General features: G+C 59.3%; 2 protein-coding genes across 9 annotated transcripts in view; both read right to left on the reverse strand.

The window, feature by feature from the left end:
- Positions 1–14: 14 nt before the first annotated feature.
- On the reverse strand, positions 15–6444 carry SLC26A6 (solute carrier family 26 member 6). Its single transcript, XM_075095402.1, has 20 exons — positions 6352–6444; positions 5803–5960; positions 5359–5498; positions 5151–5261; positions 4700–4875; positions 4438–4602; positions 4162–4314; positions 3897–3979; positions 3650–3797; positions 3429–3542; positions 3248–3325; positions 3006–3101; positions 2772–2878; positions 2617–2686; positions 2356–2448; positions 2149–2253; positions 1381–1566; positions 1200–1254; positions 788–909; positions 15–706 (listed from the first exon to the last, which is right to left on the reverse strand). Exons 1-20 carry the CDS (start codon positions 6442–6444, stop codon positions 683–685), a joined length of 2277 nt encoding a protein of 758 aa, XP_074951503.1. The 3' UTR covers positions 15–682.
- A 2558-nt stretch (positions 6445–9002) lies between these two features.
- CELSR3 (cadherin EGF LAG seven-pass G-type receptor 3) overlaps positions 9003–21660 on the reverse strand; it is a 35014-nt gene continuing 22356 nt past the window's right edge. For 2 of the 8 annotated variants that reach the window (XM_075096054.1, XM_075096053.1), the window contains 18 exons: positions 21022–21231; positions 20347–20530; positions 19693–19842; positions 19314–19491; positions 18851–19018; positions 18399–18525; positions 18016–18222; positions 17735–17909; positions 17075–17187; positions 16691–16770; positions 15917–16043; positions 15143–15256; positions 14837–14973; positions 14636–14742; positions 13630–13803; positions 13282–13482; positions 12021–13101; positions 9003–11358 (listed from right to left, as the gene is read on the reverse strand). In XM_075096054.1, the coding sequence (XP_074952155.1) occupies positions 11331–11358; positions 12021–13101; positions 13282–13482; positions 13630–13803; positions 14636–14742; positions 14837–14973; positions 15143–15256; positions 15917–16043; positions 16691–16770; positions 17075–17187; positions 17735–17909; positions 18016–18222; positions 18399–18525; positions 18851–19018; positions 19314–19491; positions 19693–19842; positions 20347–20530; positions 21022–21231 (3561 nt within the window). In that variant the 3' untranslated portion in view covers positions 9003–11330. The other 6 variants (XR_012661037.1, XM_075096055.1, XM_075096057.1 and 3 more) reach the window with 6 other exon arrangements.

Genomic DNA, 21660 nt, shown 5'->3' on the forward strand with positions numbered 1-21660 from the left:
GGGAGAGCATGCGCAAAGGGATGTGCGCGTAGCGGCGCCCCCTGGTGGCGGGAGGGCGCGGCGGCGACAGGCCCCGCGGACGGGAGGGTCCCGAGGTGGGGGGTGGGGTCGGAACCTCAGCCGTACCGAGCCCTAGGCCGCGGCCCCGGGGGGAAAAGTGGCGGAAAGAGGCCGGAGGGAGCGGGGTGGCGGGCCAGCCTGCCGGCAGGGCGGCCCAGGCCGGGGCAGTGCCTGCCGGTGCCAGGGGGCAGCTGGGAGGCCTGGCCTGGGGTTACCTTTATTGAGGAAAGTGCATTAAAACGAAGCCTGAGAAACGCTACACGGTTTTATCCGCGACGCCAACCTGCCGCCGGGAGGTGGCCCCCCTCGGCTGGGTCCGGAGGGTCCTTCCACCACACCGCAAACCAGGGCCCAGCCCATTGCTGGGGCTGAGCAGGGGCTCCTGGCCGGCACCTTGGCGTGACCTCCCTGTGCCGGAGCGGGGCATGGGGCCCTCGGCCGGCGGCGGCTTCAATGCAGTGGGAGGTCACAGGCGGGGCAGGGCCCCAGCTGCCGGAGTCCAGAGGGGCTGGTGAGGGTACAAGGTCTGCGGGCGCCGGGGTGGGTGGGTTGGTGCCGTTGGGGCAGCAAAGCTCCACCTCGGCTGCCCAGCTCTCTGGGGAGAGATCTTCCTCTCACAGGGCTACATTCTGGTGCTGAGGTCCACCTAAGGGAGACAGGCAGGGAGGGGTTTGCTTGGCTGCCTCCCCTCCATCACGGTGACAGGGATGGCAAGGCTGGTGCTTACTGAGGCTTGGTGCTGCTCTGCACCAATGTGGACCACGGCATCGTGCACCGAGGGGAAGAAGGAGTGCTTGGTGATGGCCGAGCTGAAGAAGTTGCTCCGCTCCAGCTGGGCCAGGACAGGCACTGTGTGGAAGGAGAAACATCTGAAGCTATGGTACCCAGCGGAGCCCAGCACCCCCCACCCAGAGCAGCCTCCCCTGCACTGCAGGGGCACTGGGGCCATCACCAGGGTTCCAGCTGCCTCACTGGGGGCTGTGGGGCTCAGGCTGGATCCCTGGGACAACCTGCAGCACCTGTCCCCTGGGTAAACCCTGGGGATGGGGACACCATGGAGGGAACCCCAGGCCAGCAGCTCTGTCCCGAAGGGGTAGGCATGCAGAGCAGGGGATGATGGCTCTGCAGAGCCTCCTCACCTGGGCAGCCAGCAACAAAGACGTCCACTTCTATCTCATGGAAATCCCTGAAGATCTGCAAATGGCAGGAAACATGTTTTGCCAGGGAACATGGACAGGGAGTGGCCATCATGCCACCTCACAGGGCACCTGGGACACCCTTGGCGAGGCTGCCATCCCACCTGCTCCCCCAGCCCCTTACGTTCTTCAGGATCTTGATGGAGACAGTGTCCATGAAGCTGACAGGGCTGAAGTCCAAGATGACAGCATGGAAGCTGGGCTGGGGCAGCCCTAGGGTGCGCAGGGTGGGCTTGGGGGGTGCGCTGCCCTCGGCCCCGCTCAGCTCGATCACTGCCACACCTGGCCCATTAAGCCTGTCCTCTGCATCCTGGGGGAGGGAAGGAGACCAGGCCTCACTGCACAGATGCTGGTGGCACACACAGACACACTCACACACACACACACCCCCGACCTGGCAGCATACCACCCCCGGGCTTGCCCTGCCCTGTGGTGCAGTGGGGCCTGGTGAGGCTTTTTGGCCTGTGTTAGGGCATGGGCAGTGGGTGGCCTCGAGAGTTGGTGCCTCGCTTGCACCTCCATCCACTTTTGGACTCTGTCTGTGTGTGCCTGGGACCCATCCCTTTCCGCAGGGACCCTCTCCAGAGCTGGGCTCATTAGCTGGCGCCAGGTCAGCCTTTGCTCTTGCTCTTAATTCTGATTAACTTGACAAATGGCTAATGACTCACTGGCTCCACCACCTAATCATTAACGGCCTGGCTTTCCCCACCGACCTTGGGTGTGACGCCATGGCCCAGATCTGCCCCAGTACCTCTTTTCACCCAGTGGCCCCAGACCGAGCAGGCGGCCCTACGGGCCACCAAGCCTAGCGAATGCACAGACAGGAAGGCCACAGCCAGGCAGGGAGGCGGTGCAGATGGCACCAGAGGGGTGCCCTGTGCCAGGGAATCACCTTTTTCCTCTTTGCCTTCTCCTTCTCTGCTTTCTTCTGCTGTTTCTTCAGCTTCTTGAGGGCCTTCTTCTTCTTCTCGATGAGGCGGTCCACGTTGATGCCGCTCTGTAAGGCAATGCAGCCCTGTGTCCCTGCACACCCCACGGCCACTCTGGTGCCAGCAGGTGGGAGGCATGGGGAGCACCAGGGGGCTGGTGGTTCTCCTACCTTCTTCTTCAGGGCCTCAGCATACAGCTCCACGTTGGCAAAATACAGGGTGGAGGAGGAGCGGAAGATCTTCACCCCGGGGACCTCCTGTGCCTGGGGGCAGATGGGGAGGGTGCTACCCCAGGGATGGAGCCCACTGCTCCCCTCCCCTCCTTCTCCCTAAATGCCCCCCACTCCTTTCCCCAGCAAACAGCCCTGGGGCTGCTTTGAACTGCCCCCCACATTGCAGGTGGCTATTCTCCCACTCCCTGGTGTTGTTACCATCTGGTATTCAGCCACATCCCTGTAGATATCGGTGTCAGAGATGCGCCCCAGGATAGAGTAGTGGGGGCTGTGGGGAGAAGAGCAAGGAGCTGAGGTCACCACGGGCTTCTGCCCTCAGGACATGGCACCGGTCCCAGCCCTGGGGTACTCACAGCTGGGTGCGGAAGATGACAGTGAGCAGCCCGAAGGCCACTGACACCCCCAGGCCAATGTCCAAGTTCAGCAAGAGGGTGGCCACAAATGTCACAATCCAGACCATCTGGAAGGGGGGAGGAATGGTCAGCTGTGGCATAGCCCCCCCCCGCTGGCACCTGCAAACCTCAGGAAGGGTGGAGAAACCCTCTCCAGGAACAAGAGCAAAGCCCTGGGGCCAGTCAGCACCTTACCAGATCCACCCGGTTAGATTTCCAGAGCGTGCGGATGTCACTGAACTGCTTGAACATGCCCTTGAGGTTGATGATGATGATGGCAGCCAAGATGGCCTAGGAGAGAAGTCCCTGCAACTATAAGGATGCTGAGGGCAGGTTGGGGAGGGAGAGTGGCCTTGGCTGTTCCCCTGCCACACCACCTTGCCATGGGGCAGGCACAGGGGTGGGATGTGACGCAGTGTCTGTGGGACCAGATGTACCTTGGGCAGGTCACGGAAGAGCTCTCCAATCTTCACGATGGTCACCAGGATGACCAGGGATGCAATGACACCAGCTACCTGCAGGGAAGAGCAGGCAGTGACAGGTGAGTCCCCCACCGCTTGCTGTGCTCCTTGCCCCTGGTCCAGCCCCATGGAGGGAGGCAATGCTGCCCAGACCCACCTGGCTGTTGCCCCCGGTGCTCTCCTGCACCAGGCTCCGTGACATGGAGCAGCTGATGGCAAAACACTGGAAGAAGCCCCCCAGGAAGTTGCAGAAGCCCAGTGCGATCAGCTCCTGCAGGGACAGAGCAGTGTTGGGGGAACACCATGCCTTCCCCCAGCTGCAAGAAGTACAAGCTTGGTTTTCACCCAAGGAAAGGGCCCTGCACATCAGAGCATCACCTGGTTGCTGTCCACTTTGTAGCCGTGCTTAAGGGCAAAGATCTTGCCCAGAGAGATGCAGATGGCGTAGCCCACCACAGCAATGGCGAAGGCATTGCCCACCACCTGTCCAAAGTAGCTGAAGTTAGGGACCACAGGCGGCTTCAACCTACAGCCAAGACAGGGAGATGGGGCTCAAAAGGGGGGTCCTGTGTGCAGCGTGGTGCCCTGGCACCACCAGTCACTCTCGCTGCCCAGCCCTGCTCACCCACTGGGGATGTTGCCCACCACAGAGATGCCAAACTTGGTCTTCAGGTTCATGCCATAGGAGATGCCGGTGGAGATGATGATCTGGGGGAGGATGGCTGGAGTGAGGCAGGGTCTTCCTGCACAGGGACCGTGGTGGAGGAGGAAGAGACGCATGCCCTGGAGCTGCACTTGCCAAGGCACCCCATACTACCCCTTCCCACCCTGGAGGGGATAGGGTCACCCATGGCTGCATCTCCACAGGGAACTGGGGCAGGTCTGGGTACCGTGATAAGCTCTATGGGGATGGGCATGGGCAGCTTGGCGGCGAACTTGTGGTTGAGCTCTTTCACGATGAAGATGGCCACCATGGCAATGATGGCTGTCACCAGAGTGCCCACGTTGGTCTCTGGCAGCTTCTGGCAGATCTCAATGAAGGTCTACAGGACAGGAGGAAACAGGCTCAGGAAAGCAGATGACTCTCCAGCAGGTTTATGGGGGCCTCTGTGTGCCCCACAGGTGAGTGCCTGGTGGTCCCAGGGCAGCAGCAAACTCCCACTCACCATGAACATTGAGAGTGGCCCTGAGTGCTCACCCAGGGAGACCCCAAAGACGTTCTTGAGCTGGGAGACGAGGACATGCACAGAGGCAGCAGTCGTGTAGCCACGCACCAGCGGGTCTGAGAGGTAGGTCACCACGAAGCCAAACTGCAGGAGGCCCAGGACCACCTGGAAGGAGAGGTAGCAGGAGGAGTTCCCCGCTGCTTGCAGCCATGGGGCAGCACAGCCCCCTGCTGCCTGCCAGGCTGGGCTGAGGCCCCCTTACCTGGAAGATGCCTGTCAGGACAGTGATGGTGGCCACCAGCTCCACCCTGGCAGCATCGCGCCGTTCCTCATTGACCATCGTGACATTGGTGCCATTGACGGACTCTAGGAAGTTCTCACTGGGCACCAGGGACTCTGTCACACTCCCAATCATGACAGAGATGACAGCAAAGGGGCCTGGGGACAGGCAGGGTGTGGGCAGGGAGCCCAAGGTCAGCACCAGGACCTTTTTGAAGTCCACAGGAACCTGTCCCCCTGGGCCAGGCTCAAAGTGCACCCACTGTGCTTTCGCTCTGGTATGGCCAACCACCTTCTTGGTGGGGCAAATTAAAGGCAAGAAAGGTTCCCCCAGCTGTTGATGTGGCAATGCTGTGCCATGGATGAAGGCTTGCCCCCTTCTTCCTGGCTCCCTCCCCACCATACCCTTGGGAGCACATGGTCCCTCAGCTTACCCACAGAGTTGTGCCTGGACGTCCCGAAGAAGAAGTAGAGGAAGACAGGGTAAAAGGAGGAATAGAGACCAGTGACAGGCGGCAGCCCGGCCAGCAGTGCATAGGCGAGGCCTGGACATGGGGAACAGGAAGAAACATCACGGTTGGCCGAGCCCCAGCCCCCTTGCCTGTGGGGAGCAACCGGCTGCCTGGGCATGGCATCGCTTACCCTGGGGCAGGTGCATGATGCCCACACTGAAGCCTGAGGTGATGTCCCCCAGGAGCCACTCCTTGACGGGGTAGCGAGGCAGCCAGCGCAGGAAGGGCAGGAATTGGAAGAGCAGGGACTTGGCAGTGGAGGTGGAGCATCTGGTGGGGAAGGAGCAGGAACTGGGCTGAGCACAAGTGCAGGGGCTTGGGGACATCAGCAGGGATGGACGGGGCCCCATGTGAAGCAGTGGGTCCTGTGGGACTCCCAGCTCCATCCACTGGAGCCAGGTATCCATCCAGGCAGGAGGACAGAGTGGGAACATGGGTGTTTGGGCTTGGGAGAACCAACCGTGTCTACCGCAGGGGCTGGGACAGCCAGAGCCAGGCTGCCCATGGCAGTGGGGCTGAGGCACATGGTGCCTGGCCGGGTCCAGGCACACCCCTCCAGCTGTCACGGTCCTACCTGATCTTGTGGAGATAGCTGCGCAGTGAGGGCTTGGTGGGAAGTTTCCGCTGTGCCACCTCCTCCAGGTCAGCCTCGCTCAGCACCTCGCGGGGTACGCGGTGGCTCAGTGCCATCTCTGCTGCTATGGCCGCCCAGCCCTCCCACGTGCCAGCCCACTGCAGGTAGATAAGGGACAGCTAAGGCGCGTTGCCATGGCTGGGGGTACCCAGCACCCTACCTACCCTGCAGCCCCTCCTGCAGTCCTGCTTGCCCCGTGGAGCCATCCCATCCCAGCCAGGAGTGCAGGATCAGCCCCAAGGCCAAGGGCGAGCCAAGTTTTGAGAATCCTGAAGCAGTGGCAGAGCTCGCAGTGGAGAGCGGCAGGCGGCCAGCGTGTGAGCAGGGAGGGAGCCAAGGCCTCCGCAATTAGCACTGCCTGCTCCTGTCCCACACCAGCCCCATCTGCCCCACCAGGTGCATAGCTGGAGGCTGCCCCTGGGGAGCTCCCCCTCCGCCTGTCCATGCAGAACCCCCCCTTGGTACCAACCACCTTTCTCCTTCACGTACCGCGGTGCAGCCAGGGCAATGGGCTAGCACAGCCACCGAGCAAAGCCCCAGCCACCCCACAGCCCCGTCCGCAGACTTTGTCCCTTTACACATGAGGGGAGCAGGAATGTCAAGCCCTGACGAGCATCACAGGCTTGCCGTCTCTCTGCCTGTGCCCTCTCTGGTCATGTGCGCTGCAGAGTGGGCTGAGGCCACGAGCAGGGAGGAGCAGGGCTGTGATGGGGATCTCTCCCTTTCTAAGGCTGGGACAGTGGGACCAAGATGTCTCTATATGGATCTGCAGTCTGATCTTGCTCAGGACTCAAGCTGAGAGGTGCCACCATCCCACCAGGCTCACCCAGCTAGAGGACCCAGCTAGTCCTGAGGTGCTCACCCACTTGCGACCAGACCCATGAGCCACTCATGGGGTGCCTGTTTTACCCCCAGCCCTCCTACCTGTTGTGCCCAAGTTGGTCGGGTGCTGCCAGCTGGGCGCATGCTCTGCTCCCTCTTAATATCTGCCTGTGATCTTTGAGACACCAGTCCCTGCCTCCTGCCGTCCCGATGAGCTACCTGCTTCCCAGCCCCACTGCTGTGTTGCACCCGCCATGCTCCCCCAGTACCCTGTTGTGCCGGGTGCCCTAGCTATGGCAGGCCCAGGGCTGTCACTGCTGCTTCTTGGGCCATCCCATCCTGGGGACTGTCCTGGCCAGCCTCAGCCACCGGCCCACAGCCGTGCCTGGGGTGCCGCTGTGCCCCAGTGCCCATGCCAGGCATAGGGGAGGGGTCTTCTTACCACTGGGCACATCCTGGTGTCAACCTTCTGCCAAGGGCTGCTAGTGCTCACCTTGGGGTGAGCTGGGGTGCTGCTTGGCATCCTGCCATCACCCTCCTGTGCCCCCACACCCACAGGTGTCCCCCTGCTTTCCCACATCCTGGAGAAGGAGCTGTGCCTGGGGCAAGGTGGGTTACCTGCAACCTTCAGCTGTGGCATCCAGGGTATTTTCCATGGGCTCCGACCCCTGCTTACCTGCTAGATACGGGTGTGCTGTGCCGTGTGGACTGCCCTGCTCTACCCCAGCGCACAGACCCAGCCGTTATCTTGTTCCAAAGGTCCCCAGCGGGCACTGGAGCCCTGCTGAACCTATCACACCTTCCTGGGCTCCACCATGATCTGGTACCACCATTGGGTTTGGAGCATTTCTGAGTCATGCTTGGCCCAAGCCCACACGGACACAGCAGTGGAAATGCAGGCACCCATGGGCTGGGCTGACTCGTGCCAGGGTGCAGGGAAAAGCCAGTGGGCAAGGCAGGGCAGGGCAGGTGCCAGGGAGCCCTAGGTACCCTGTGTGGTGGGATGGGGCTGGTGCGTGACATGAGTGGTGACACCCAGGACCATGCTCTCTGGTGTTGGAGAGACTCATTCCCATCCTGGCTGGCTGGCTGGGGGACAGCCTGTGGCCACCCTGGCTCTCCCCGGAGTTGGGCCAACCTGGGTCCCATAGCAACCACACACGGACTCCTCATCTGCCTTCCAGGTGTGGGGCTGAGACTGCTCCCCTCAATCTCCACTACATCCCCAGCCCCGCACTGTCCCACCTCCATGCCCATCAGCCCCACCATGGCCAGGTAGCGGCACGCCAATGCCAGCACATGCACCCATACACGTGACTCCCCATTGTTTATCCACTTACCTGGCACTGAAGTGGAGGCCGTCACAGGGCTCCTGCTTGGTAGCAGCTGATAGCATGGGTGCCATTTACTACCTCCTTATCACTGCTCCCGGCCCCCACCCTGCACTGCTGCTTCCTGCACTGCTGCTTCCTGCACCCCAGCCTCCAACGCCCCCCACCGAGAACCCGGCTCAGCTGCTCTGCCTGTGGGTCCCCCTCAGCCACCCTAGCCTCCCAGGAGCCCTCCCCCTCACCCACAGGCCAGCCTTAGGAAGGGCTGCAGGACAGGACTGCAGCTCCCAGCACCACCAAAGCAGGACTCCCCAGGGGCCATCATGAGCCCAGCCCCCTGGTGCTCAGGGGCCGACCTGGGCTGGGTCAAGCTCAGGCCAGCACTAAGGAGGGAGCCCGTGAGGGACCAAGGCTCCACACTCATCGATGGCGACCCTTGCTCAGGGTGCCCTGGATCAATATTGCCCTTTGCTCACCTGCTCTTTCCCCTCCAACAGCAAGAAAGGGAGGGATGGAGGGCACTGGAATCACACTGGGCCTTTCCTCCTCCTCCTGCTTCCCTCTCCTTCCCTGCAGCCCAGATTGGCCCCGCTGAGGCCATGTTGCCTTTGGACGGTGGATGTTCTCCCCTTGGCCTTGCCCAGGCTGCTGGCCAGGGATGCTGGCTGCTGCCAGGCATGGGCTCCACAGCTAACCACAGCCACTGCAGACCTGCCAGCCGGGGCCAGGGCCACTGGGCACCACCACAGCTGACCCCACCTCTGGGTAAACCGGCCTGGACATAGTCAAGTTCAAGCAACTGGCAGCACCTGAAGTCTCTGTCACCTGGTCACCTCACCCCAGGCCACAGCAACTTCCCTTCAGGCCAGGAGTTGGCTGTAAGCTCCTGCCCAAGCCCCCTCCCAGCATCGCCTGAAGCCCAGGCACCGCACCTGCAGCCCCAGCCATGGATCCCAAGCACAGGGAGAGACAGCAGAGAGACCAGTGCCATTTTATAGATTTTTATTTCCAAATCCAGCGCTTCCATGATACACTTTTACACAGCCGGGTGGGGAGGTGTGGGCATCTCCCTGCTCCCTGCTCACAGAATCAGGAGATGGAGAGAGGGGAAAAAAAAACCCAACCAAACCCCGCAAAGAAACAAACCCAAACCCAAATCCAAGGGGGATGCTCCCCAGAGCCCAGGCCACAGCACTACAATCAGGGACCAAGCCACAGACTGACTCCTGCTTCTTGACCAGCTCAGCTCTGCGGGGACAGCCACTGGCTCCGCTGCTCTCTTCTTTTTTGGCACTTGTCACTTGCTCTCTGTTTGGCACCGACACAAAGCACCCACTTATGCCCAACCTGGCAGAAAAGTGGGCCCTATGGCATGGCAGGCACATGACATGGATACCCACCAGGGTGCCAAGGGGGTCATATGGCACTGGCTGAAGCACAGCCCAGGGCGCCGGTGCCACACAGCTGAAGAGGAACATGTAAACGAGCTTTTGTTCGCGAAGGCGGGCAGCACGGAGGGGCCCAGCTGTTCCCAACACGTGGGGCCAGCAGGCCTTCCCCCTGTGCACTCGTCCAAAATGGCATGTAAACATTTCAGCAAGCCCTTCCCTCCCCATCCCTGGGAGAAGGGTGGCAGTGAGCCTGCCTCGTCGGGGTTGTGCTGGGGGCAGGCAGCCCTGCCTGAACCATGGCACCCTCATCACCCAACCCCTCTGTCCCCTCCACGTCCTCCCCGCTGACTCAGGGACATAGCCAAGAGGCCTTGGTCTCCCCAGAGGCCTGGAGGACAGCAGCACAAGTCCCCTCCTGTAAACACGTCAGGCTGGGCTGCAGTATGAAGCTACAGCAGTGTGGTAGTAAGGCAGTAAGGAGCATGCTGTCAGGCAGCCCCGAGAGCACCACGGGGGCAGCCAAGCAGAGGCACTGCGCTTGGCAGGTGAAAGGGAACATGCCGGCCCCCCGAGCCGGCTGCCCCTGGCCCAAGGCTGGGATAGGCACAGAGGAATGTCACCTCACAGCAGAGCCACCAGGAGTCCCAGGCCAGGCCCCCGGCCAAGCAGAGAAACCATCAGGGTAGCCTGAATTTCCAGAGAGGGCAAAGTGCTATTTATATCTGTCTCCCAAACTCCAGACTACTCTGAGCTGGGGTCCTCTGCCAGCCAGAGAGCACAGGGACATGTGTGTATGTACACAGAGCCTGCAGGGAACCAGCTAGATAGAAATTTTGTGGGCAATGCTGGACCATGAGCCTGGAGCCACATCATGTTCCTGCAGATGCTAATACTCCACAGAGCAAGCACTGACTCTGGGAACAGCCTGGCCTGCTGCTGAGCAGGGCTAGGGTCATCCAGCTCCTTGCATGGACCCACAAACCAAAAGAGGTTTGCTCTATAACACACAGGTTAAAGAGCACAACATACAGTGGGTAAAAACATAGTGCTCATTTGCTGAGCAGAGGAAACCAGCACTTATAGGAGTGGGACCATCCTGGTACAGGATGGGACTGAACAGCAAAGCTTGTTTCCTCCCCGGTGGGTTCCTAGTGCTGAATTTGCCACCCTATTCGCTTGTGCTCTCGCTAGCGCCCAGTCCCGGCTCACGGATGGAGGCAGGAGGATGGCAGAGACACGTGTGGAGCTGCACAGTGGGTGGGTGAGAGGGGCAGGGGGCCCAGCTGCCCTGCAATGGGGATGGGACAGAGCAGTGCTGGCAAAGCCATGAGGGCTGCCTGGCACTGTCCCTCCAGCCTACTGGAATCATGGTTCCTGGTACACCCAGGGAAGCTGGCAAAGGGCTGTTGGTGAGACAAATGCTCCAGGTCCTGGGAACAGACCATCCGTAAAAATAACTATAGAAATTTCTCTTCTCTCTGATTACAAAGATACAAAAAGCTAGAAAACCCTCCCCTGCCCTCACATCCTGGGCTCCATTTCCATCCCCCTGCCCCTGCCCCTGCCCCTGCCCACACACACGCACACACACCCTCCCTGCCTACAAACGGGTTGCAGAGGAAGAGCTCGGCCCCAGGGAATTGGAGAAGCCACCCTCGCCCGAGCAGGCTCCTGCCGTACCTGTCACACCAGGCAGGCAATGGGGAGCATGGCGGCAGCCAAGAGCCCGGAGGCTCCCCGCAGTTGGTGGTGCAGGCTGCCGGCCCTCAGCCCGGAGGGCAGGGGAAGGCAGGGTCAGTTTTGGGCCTCTGACCATCATCAGTTCTGGCCCCTGCCCCCTGGGGACACCAAACCTCAGCTGGCAGCGCCTGGCTAGGCGAAGGGCCCTGCTTCTTCTGTCTCTCTTGTCGACAGCTTTGGCCCCTCAGGAATGGCCCTCATTTCTCATTATTCTTCAGGGAGGAAAGAAAAACAGTGTTAAGCTGTGGCATCTCTCCTGGGCTCCAGCTGCCTCCCCCCAGCTATGCCAGATGGGGACAGGGCAGAAACACGCTCCTGTGTCAAGGAAGGAACAATTGTCTCCAAGTCCCTGAGTTCAGGGAAGAGGGAAGGAGGAATGGGATGGGAGCAGTACCAGCAGGGAGCAGAGCTGGAGGGGAAGAAATGAGAGACCGGGACAGGGTCCCTGGCGAGAAATGTGGCTGGCCCCCCTCCTCTCCAGCCAGCCTGGCCCTCACACATATCCGCTTGCTGGGACTTACAGCTGGCACTGAGCAAGGGGACCAGCCATGAGGTCAGCCTAGCCTGACAAAGCGTTTTCCCTGAGCCCCCACAGGCCACAAGTGTGGGCCATCACTTCTGGCAGAGCAAGCAGACTCAGATACACTGATGTTTCTGCTTGTGCTGCACTGCAAGTGCCTGGAGCTGCCACATCTGAGGGTTCTCCCTGCGCAGTCGCTATTCAGGACCAGGAGACACCTGCCACTCACCCCAGGGGCTCACTCTTAGACAGCCCTCTCCCCCCAAACTGAAACACCTTTGGGAAGAAGCCAGGCAGGTGGACAATACACAAGACCAGCTGAACAAGGCCTAGCTGAGGAAGGGACACACTTACTCTGAGTCTGGTGACAGCTCCGAAATGCTGTGGGAGGTGGCAGAACGAGGTGTCGAGGGGCACATTGCGGAGGGCATCGAGGAGGTCTGCACAGCAGAGGGGGTGGTGGTGGTTTGAGGGCCTGAAGGTGTGCTGGAAGTTTGCACCGAGGACAGGACGGAGGAGTTAAAAGAAGCAAGGATGGAAGAAAGGATATCTAACTGTTCAGTGGAAGGATGTCGGCTGGGAACGGCCTCCAGGTTCTCCCTAGAAGGCTGCCTCCTTGACAACGGCTCTAGGCTTTCCCCAGACAGCTGCCTCCTACTGAGACTCCCCAGGTTGTCCTGTGAGGGATGCCTGCTAGGCACTGTGTCCAGAGGCTCTCTGGAATTAGATCTTCTGGAGAGAAAGTCCAGCTGCTCCCTTGAAGTTTGTCTAGCTGATGCTAGCTGGTCCCTGGAAGGCTGTCTTCTAGAAAGCAAATTCAATTGTTCTCGAGAAGTATCTCGACTTGGCAACGTGTCTATTCGGTCTCTGGACACTTGCCTACTTGACAATGTATTTAGCCACTCTCTAGAGACCTCTCTTACTGGCCCACAGTCTAGCTGCTCTCTTGACCCAAATCTGCAGGGTAAAGTGTCAAGATGGTCTCTGGAGCCCTGCCTCCGGGGTAGCGTGTTCCCATGATCTCTCTGACTGGGCCTAGCAGCCAGTAGATCCAAGTTTTCCCTAGACCCATGTCTGCTTGGGATACTTTCCAGGTGTTCAATAGACCCATGCCTACTGGGGATAGCGTCCAGCTCCTCCCTAGACCCATGCTGGCTGGGCACAGCTTCCAAGCACTCTCCTGAGTTGTGTCTGCTCAGCTGCTCCCGGGACATCTGTCTCCTCATCAGCATGTCAAGCTGCTCCCGTGATGAGTACCGGCTGGCTGGCTGTGACAGACTGCCTGCCCCAGAGTAAATCCTGCCATAGGAGGCAGCAGGGACAGCCCTGTGACCCAATGTGGAGGTCTTGTACCATGTCAGCTCGTTGGTCATCCTACCAACGGATGGCAAACCTTGGAGAGTCGGAGGGTACTGAAGGCGGTTCTTCAAAATCCCTGCACCAGACAGAAAGAGAAGTCAAACCTTTGCATAACAGTGAGAAGAGCACGAAAGCTGGGGGCAAAAAGCCATACATCCCTAAGGACACTACAAGATGGATCTGATGCTGAGCCTTCAGGGCCATGCCAACCTGAGACAGGCCAGGCCACCCTTGCCTGCTTGCTCCAGGTCATTACCTTTTCTTTGCCGTTGGGTCTGGGTGAGGGAGTTCTCGTCCCCGCTGGTCAAGGCCAGGTCTGGCTGATTATTGTTGGCCGCATCCTTGTTGATGTCAAATCCCAGCTTCCGCTCAGAGCCCCACTTCTGCAGGGAGCAGGGGTGAACCTCGCACTCACCCAGAGCCGGCCAGTAGGACATGAGGTCATTGCCATCCACATCTAGTGAAGGACACAGCAAAACAGGCCCCAGGGAAGAGGGAGAAAGTATTTCTGTGAGCAGCAATTGAAGCCATCACAAGGCACAGCCTGGCCCTGAGCTCAGGACCTGAGCTCACCCTTTCCCCTGACAGAGCCCCTGGGACTTGCCTTTGGGAGTGGTGTTGGCGGGGTTAGTGAGGAGACGCTCACTGTGTGCTGCCCGCTTGAACTGGCGCTGGAATCGGCCCCGCAGGCGCACGTTCTCCTCACTCTCTGAGGATGGGATGGAGAGGCTGCGCTCTTCATCCAGAGACAGATCACTGTCTGAGTCCGAGTCCTGGTCTGCAGGGAAACAGCATGTGTTGGGGAGACATTTGGAATGAAGGTGGGCGCAGCTTTTCAGCCCAAATGGGGAAGGACAGACTCATGCCTGTGAGCCTCTGCTAGTTAAATGACCAAATCACCACATAACAGAGGCAGGGAGGGACCCAGAAGTCTCTGCTCTGACCCCTGCCCAGGGCAGGGCCAGCCAGGCTCTGACTGCATCCAGGAAGGCAGAACGACCCCAGGGCTGACTGCCCTCATGAGGACAACAGCCTGCCTTACCCCTGATTGCCCTTCCCTTGGCAGCAGCCTGCACCTGCTCCACCTGCCCTTTCATCAGGTGCTCATGAGAGGAGCCTGGCTCCATCTCGCTACACCTCCCTGTAAGGTAGTTGCAAATAGCTGTAAGATCCCCTTTGTCTCCTCTTCCTCCAGGCTGAGCAAACCCACTTCCCTCAGCCTCTGCTCTCCTGTCCCACACCCCAGGCCCGGCCAGGAGGGTGGCACCCACCAGTCTCACCCCAGTGGGTCAGTGCCTGTGCTGTACTGGGGAGCCCAGTGTCCCCATGGACCCCGTGACAGCCTATCCCTCCCGCTTTGCCTCCTCTGTTTCTAGCTCCTTGAAGAATGGCTATGCCCTTTGCTCTCTGTCCAGGAGGAGGCTGTGCTATGCGACACAGCTGCTGCCTCTCCTTCATATCCACAGCATGTTTGGGAGTCACAGCTGAACACGGGGTGGAGGATGTAGCTGTACAGCCAGAGCCTGCACCATGAAGGATTTCCTTAAGTCAGGAGTTAATTCAGGACATGCTTGGTCAGCCTCAAACCCAGGCACCAGGCTGAGCCTTACCTCCCCCAGCATCACGGTGGAACATGGCCACGTCGATGTCCGTGGGGCCGGCGTGAGCCAGCAGGCTGTGATCCAGGGCCGAGCCCTGACGCACAGTCACATTGTCTCTGAAAGACAGGAGGCCCAAATGGTCACGGTGGCAGGAGCCCTTGGCTCTGCCTGGGTGCTCCCAGCATGCCGGAGCCTCACACTGCTTCCTACCTGAGGTAAGCCCGCTGGCTGGAGTGGGTGCGGGCAGAGCGCACGCTGCTCACTGATGAGATGGTGGAGGCCCCCAGGGTGATGCGGATGAGCCCACTCTCCTCAAACAATGCTGTGTTGTTATAGGCATTGGGGCCCTGTGAGGTGGGGAGAGAGGCATGTGCCCTGGTAAGGAAGTGCCACGGCAGCCCAGGGGATGGCCTTCCCGCCCGCACCTGCCATCCCCCCACCTGATGTCCCCATTAGCTCCTGTCTCAGGCAGGCAGCCTGTCCCCAGACCCCTGGGCTGCTCCTGCTCTCGCCCACCTGTGTGCTCCTCGTGGCCTCCTCGCTCTGCCCCTTCTTTCCAAGGCAGGCCAGCTTCCAGGCTTCCCGTACCTCCTCATTCAGCACGCAGAACAAGACCAGCACAGCCAGGCCCTGCAGGGAGAGATGGCATGAGAAACAGCCCCTTGCTGCTGGCCACCTGCTCGCCCACAGCACTGGATCCTAGCCACTCCCTGGCTCACCAGAGCCCAGCGTGTTGGCCCTGGTTGCCACCAGGACAGGGATTTTGCAATGACCCCCTTGACACTGATCAGTGCTAACCCTCATGGTGGCCACAGGTGTGGGAGGAAAGGGTGGGGTGTCCCCCTGGCTGGCAGCAACCAACGAGGGGCTGGCAGGGTCCCCAGCAGCAACATCAGCCATTGTGGTGGAAGGAGGTCTGCAGGGTGCTGCCGTGGGTCACATTTGGGGTGTCTGACACCGCTGCTGCAGGCCACTGTCTTGCTCTGCGGAGAGCAGGGGCACCCCTTCCCTCCAAAGACGGTCCTCACTGCCCCTTGGATGTCAACGCTGAACCAAGCACCTTGCAGCTACCTCCTGCTCCTGCTCCATGTCACCACTCACCACAGGCACAGCAGCGAGGACTGGCAGGAGCCACTTGCTGCCGCAGCAGTGACAAGGAAGGGACAAGGCACCCAGCGGGATGCTAGGGACTCAGCGTGGGGTGCCCACTCTCCACAGATGGCTGTGGGGACCGCAGGGACACTCTCCTGGGCTGACCTGTGCCCTCCCTGGCAGAGGCCGGGCAGTTACCTGGAGGCTGCAGAGGACAGTGTAGAGGTAGTGGAAAGCCAGGACACTGTTGTTGACAGCCAAGAGGCCAAAAAGCCAGGTAGTGCTAATAACTAGAAGCAGAACAAAGGAGCTCCGTAACGTCATGCTGGAGAGAGAGAGACAGACAGACAGGCACACAGACACACACCGAGAGGTTAGTGCGTGTTGTTAATCTACAGTCTAGTGCTCACAGACAGAGATCCAGAGGGGAAAGCGCACTCCTGCCCAGCCCTCCCTGCAGTGCCCAGCACTGCAGGCTCATCTCTGTGCAGCAGTTCAGCTCCTCCCAACTCCCGGGCCTTCCCTTCTGGATCACACATGGCAAACACAGGGCCCCAGATGACACAGGTCATTTGGAGCCACAGAGAGCTGAGCCAAGCTCCACGGCTGGCCCAGGAGGGAGCAGGGAAAGCTCTCAGAACAAGCATGTAGGAGAATAAAAAGCAGGTGCTGAGAGTTGACAAGGGCAGAGTGTTTAATCCAAGCAGACACAAGGGGTGGCTGTGAAGCCAGGTGGTGAAGGAGGACAGGCTGGTGAGACAGTATGGAGATGGGGTTGTAGGAACAAGAGGAAAGGACAAAATTTAGGAAGGGTTAATGTGGCCAGCAGGTGTGGGAGAGGAGAGCGGCTGCAAGGCTGACGCTGATGCACAGAGGGACACTGCAATGGTGGAAGAGAGAGGATGATCACTGAAAATGCTAAAAAACATGAGCCACAGAAGCTCTGCTGGGAGTCTGGCCACTAATACTCACAGAACCGATTTCTTCTTGGTCTCCTTTTGGCCTGGGGTACAGGACATCTTGGCCACAAGCAGGAACATGACCCCATTCATCTGAAAGTGTTGGCACTGATTAGAAATTGTGCCAAGGGCTGGCTCTGACCTGACATCCCCAGCACAGAGCGTGGGCAGACTCCAGGTCTGCCAGGCCCATGTGAACTTCCCCTCCTTTCCCCTTCATGCCTGAGCCATGGCCTCCCCCAGGTTTGGCTGGAGCGAGGAAGGACAGAGAGAGGGCTTCTAGCCGAAGAATACAGAGAAGGGGACAGGCAGTGGACAGCTGAGGAAGGGGCAAGTGCCCATGGTGCGGAGAAGGGAGGCAGGAGAAGGCTGTGGGTGAAACAGGACAGGGTTTTACCACAATGACGACAGTAATGGGGCCTGCAAAGCTCCAGACCAGCTTATCATGAATGGAAATCCAGCAGAAGTCAGGGTTCCCATAGCCGTCGGGATCCAGGCCAACAGCCAGCCCTGCGGGAGGAAGAAAGAGGTCAGGCCCCAAACCCAGCAGCCTGGAACTTGCCCAAGCCATGTTGATCCCATCCCAGCACCAAAGGCCGTGACAGGGCTCTCTCGCTGCTCCTTGCCTTGTGCATAGACTTCCCTGCCATAGGGGGAAGAACCAGGACTGCAAGCCCCAGCATCAGGGCCTTTCCTTTTCTCCAGGCAACCCTGACACAGCCCAGCCCAGCCCAGCAGTCAATCACTGCCAGCAACAGACCACCCAAGAATACAGGCTTGGGAAACCAGGAGACCTTAACCACAAGCCCTGGGACAGCAGTGCCCATCGAACAAGACGTGGGCTGAGGAATTACTTCTCCCCAGGAGGCAAGATGACAGCCCTTGATACATGGTCCCCAGCTGACCACCACAGCACTGCTTGCTGCCAGCACTGCTGGCCATGGCAAGCCAACCCACTGCTCTCCCCACTGGGTAAGTGAGCTGGGCAGCACCAAGGGATCAGGAGGCTGCTGAGACCTGGTGCTTTTGGCATGGCTGTAGGACAAGCAGCTCTTACCGGTGATGATGGCAGGCACTCCCCAGCCGATGGCATAGTAGAAACGCATGGCCCCGAAGTTGACATTGCGGGCTTCGGTCTGCATGCGGTAGATGTGGAGGCCCTGGATGAAGAGCCAGGCAAAGGTGGAGAGGAAGAAGCAGTGGAGGAGGATGGCAATCACAGTGCAAAGAAACTGGGGAGACAAAAGCCACTCAGAGATGGTCCCACTGTGCCAAAGCTAGCTGCATCATCCACACCTTCCTCCCACCCCCATGGTGTGTTTGTTCAAGCCCACAGACCTGGTTCTCGGTGCGGTTGATGCCCAGGAGAAAGAGAAGCTCAGAGAAGAAGAGGGTGACTGATATGTTAGAGTGGATGCTACGTGTGTTGGACTTGAGTCCTTTGAGGCAGGTCAGGAAGGAGAAGGTCAGCAGCAGAGCCACCAAGGAGAGAGATACCAAGGAATAGGTGACAATTGCCAATGTCTCCAGGTCACCTTCCAGTTGCTGCAGCAGCAGAGAACCAAAGGCAAAGGGTGGTATTAGGGGAGATGTGGGAAGCCTGCTGAGCTCTCCAACTCTACTTGTGTCCCACAGGGAATTTTCTGCATGTGCCTACTTATTCTCCGACCCAGTGGCTAACAGCCCCCACCACTGCCCACAGCCCCACAGGCTGAGGTTACCTCTCGGTGCGAGCTGTCCATCAGAACCCCAAAGGTGCCAAACTGGGAGCACTGGCAGTGGACGTGTGTGGTGTTTCGGTACACGAGCTCACAGTCCCTGGCTGTCCAGAAGCCAGAGGGGTTGGTCCTGCGGTCACCAAAAAGCAGAGTGCACATAGCACAGAACACAGATGAGTGTGGTGTGTGGAGAAGGAACTGCAGAGAGGGGATTGGCAAGGCTTTTCTAGCAGCAGATACAACTGCACTCCTACAGCTGAAGCACTGGAGCTAGAGCCCAGCCGAGACCCTGCCGTGCCCTCCCAGCAGGAGCAAACCCCTTGTGAGTGGGCAGAAACCCCCATGTCCCAGTGCTGCCCAGGCATGCAGCCTGTCATGGCCAGGGAGATTTGGAGAACAAGGAGGTGCCTGGGGAAAGCAGTTCAAAGTGAGTGGCCTAGCTGTGCTTGACTCACGGGTTGGAGTGGTTCCACTGGACGCACAGAGGTTTGCTCCTGTTGGCTGTCTCCAGCAGGTGAAATTCCAGCACGAGAGGGGTGTCCAGGGGCCCCCGCAGGAAGGTGTGATTGCTGAACACAGACACGCTCACGATGGGGGAGTTCATCACAGGATTCTTGGGGAGCCTGCAAGGAGCAACAGAGCTCTACCATCACCATGCCTGGCAGCTGCAGCCCTCTGGGGACTTCCCAGACATCCTGCACTGACATCTCAGAAGGAACAGCTCTGCCATGGCGTCAGGAAACATGGGGCAGAGAAATGCAAAGGTGGGGAACAGGCAGAGCACCGCAGGACCGTCTGTCTGGGAAACAAACCCTAGGCACTGCAGACAGACTCAGTAACTGGTGGAGGGGGTAGAGCAGAGTCCATCCAGTCTCTCTCCACTGGTGCTTCTGGTGGGCAAAGGGGAGGAGGACGTACCTGATGCTGCGGCGATCCACCTGGTAGCGTGCAGGCAGCAGCGCCCCCAGGGTGCGGTACATGATGAGGATGATCACAGTGAGAGCGGGCTCGGGCTCTGGCAGCGCCTGCTTCGGGGAGTTCTCCACAGTGTAGTTCCTTTCGCTCCCAGCCAGTGTGGGCACCACTGTGGGGGCAGCTGAGGCACACAAGAGGATGGTGAGAACACACACGTGCTGTTCTGAAGGCAGTTTGTGAGCCCACCAGGAGCCCTTGGCATGTGGTGAAGTCAAAAGCTCTGAGCTCTCAAGGGTCAGTTTTGGTCCTCTGACTCAGCATGTACACATCTTCCCTTCCATGCCCTCCCAGGCTGTCTCCCAAGTGATGCTCACATGCTCACCTTCAGCTTTCGGAGGGCTCAGCACTGACAGTGGGAGCACAATATGGGTGTGGGGGTCCCAGACAGGCTGGCCCCGGAAGAGACTGCTGTGGTAGCGAGGGTAGCGCCGGCGGATATGGGAGTGGTTCTCCATGCGATCAATGCTCAGCACTGCAGAGGAACAAGGGAGTGAAAGTGAGCTCTAGGATGGCCACTGGGAGAGCAACCATGCTCCAGGGCACCTCAGGTTTGAAGTCACTGGCAAAGGGACTGTGCAAGCCACAGGCTGGGTTGTGGATATGTCCCGCGTTTGGGCATGACATGAGATCCCAGCACCCACAGTGCTCCTTCCCAGCTCAGATCCTCGCTCTGCCTTAAGGCAGGCTGCATTTGCCATTGAGGCCAGCAGCTTTTTCACCAGAGACTGGGAGGTAACTGGGAGTGGGCAGCATGCTCCTGGCTCTGCTGGCTCTCGGTCGTGTGCCACCTACTCCAGGCAGGAATGGGATCAGGACGTCTCTCGCAAACACCTCCCCATGTTTGAGAGAGCCACCAAGAGGGTTATCAGCACCCTCGCTGAGGTGAAGTGAGACGAGGCGAAGTGGACAGGGTGTGATGGAGGAGTGGCTCTGCACCACCACAGCCAGGCCCCTCTACCAGCCAGCTCCTACTCACTGATGTTGGGGGTGACGACACCGACAGGATTGAGGTAGGTGAGTTTCATGTTGCTGGCCAGTGTCCCCGAGTAGTCCCGCAGCTGCTCCATGAGGCTGGCACTGCCGTGCTCATTGTGTGGCAGCATGGCCCAGTGCTCCTGGTTCTCAGGCGCCAGCACAGAGCTGCCTGCATGCAGCAGGTTCTGCATGGGAGAGACATGGGGGCAGGGGATGAAGGAAGCACTGCATTTGGGCCTCATCCTGACCACCACCAGGCTGCAGCACTGTGCTCTCTGCCCAGTTGCTGCACAAGGGCTTGGGGAAGAGAGGTACTTTCTGCTACGAAGGGCCCCCATCCTCAATGCTCATCAGCCAGTGTCCTGCAGAGACATCTTCCCTGCACCCCTGCCATGAGGGACTTGCAAGCAGCAATAAGACCTCCCTTTGCCTTTCCTTTCCCAGGCTGAGCAAACCCAGCTCTCTGCCTCTCCTCATCCACCCTGAGCTCCAGCCCTGACCACACTGGTGGCCTTCACGGATTCTGCTCCAGTGGGTCAATGTTTGTGGCACTAGGGAGCCTAGTGCTCCTGACTCGTTCTCACAACATCCTTGATCCCCTCAGAGACCCAGACTCAGAGTGGCTGATAAAGAGAAGCAGCATCAGAAGCCACCCTGATCTGGGAGAAGGACTCGCCTCATTGAAGTGGGCATCCTGCGTAGCTGTCAGGCCAAAGCCACGCTGTCGGCTCTCAAAGGCCATGAGCCGGGATAGCAGGCGGAAAGTGATGTGCACGTCATTGCCAAAGTAGTGGTCCATGTGGTCTGTCACAGCCCGGAGCCGGTGGGCCAGCTTCTTGGCTTCAATTGTGTTGAGCTCAGTCTCGTTCCTCTCCAAGCCCTCGAGCTGCCAGTGGAGAGAAAGGAGGGGATTAAACAATTAAGCAGTTCCTCCCTGGGTAACTGGGATGCTGCAGGCTCTGCTTGGCCCAGATATCAAGGTTGGACTAGATGATCCCTGAGGTCCCTTCCAACCTGTGATTCTGTGCGATTCTGTGATTATTTTTGAAACCATGGCACAAGCCAGGGACACTCACAGTGGTAGTCAATAGAACAGGGAGCATCTCTGGCAGACAAACAGCCTTCAGCAACAGATCAGGGGTTGCACTACCCAGCTAATCCAGTACCATACGTGACAAAGGCTAAGGAGATGAAAGGACGGGGCAAGCATCTAGCAATACTTTCCTGGAAACTCTTCTGGCTTTGGTTACAGCTTAGCCTTGGCAGAATGCAATTGTTTAATAAATTTGCCTGGATACTTCAAAGGGATTTGTCA

Source organism: Phalacrocorax aristotelis, chromosome 6 (assembly GCF_949628215.1).
Source record: "Phalacrocorax aristotelis chromosome 6, bGulAri2.1, whole genome shotgun sequence".
NCBI lineage: Eukaryota > Metazoa > Chordata > Aves > Suliformes > Phalacrocoracidae > Phalacrocorax > Phalacrocorax aristotelis.

Excerpts from the sequence above, each read along its gene's own strand:
- SLC26A6 (XM_075095402.1), bottom strand. The coding sequence starts at position 6,444 with ATGTGTAAAGGGACAAAGTCTGCGGACGGGGCTGTGGGGTGGCTGGGG. Across the intron at positions 3,798-3,896 it reads GTGGGCAACATCCCCAGTGG|GTTGAAGCCGCCTGTGGTCC; the intron begins GTGAGCAGGGCT and ends TCTTGGCTGTAG. Across the intron at positions 2,879-3,005 it reads AATCTAACCGGGTGGATCTG|ATGGTCTGGATTGTGACATT; the intron begins GTAAGGTGCTGA and ends CCCCCCTTCCAG.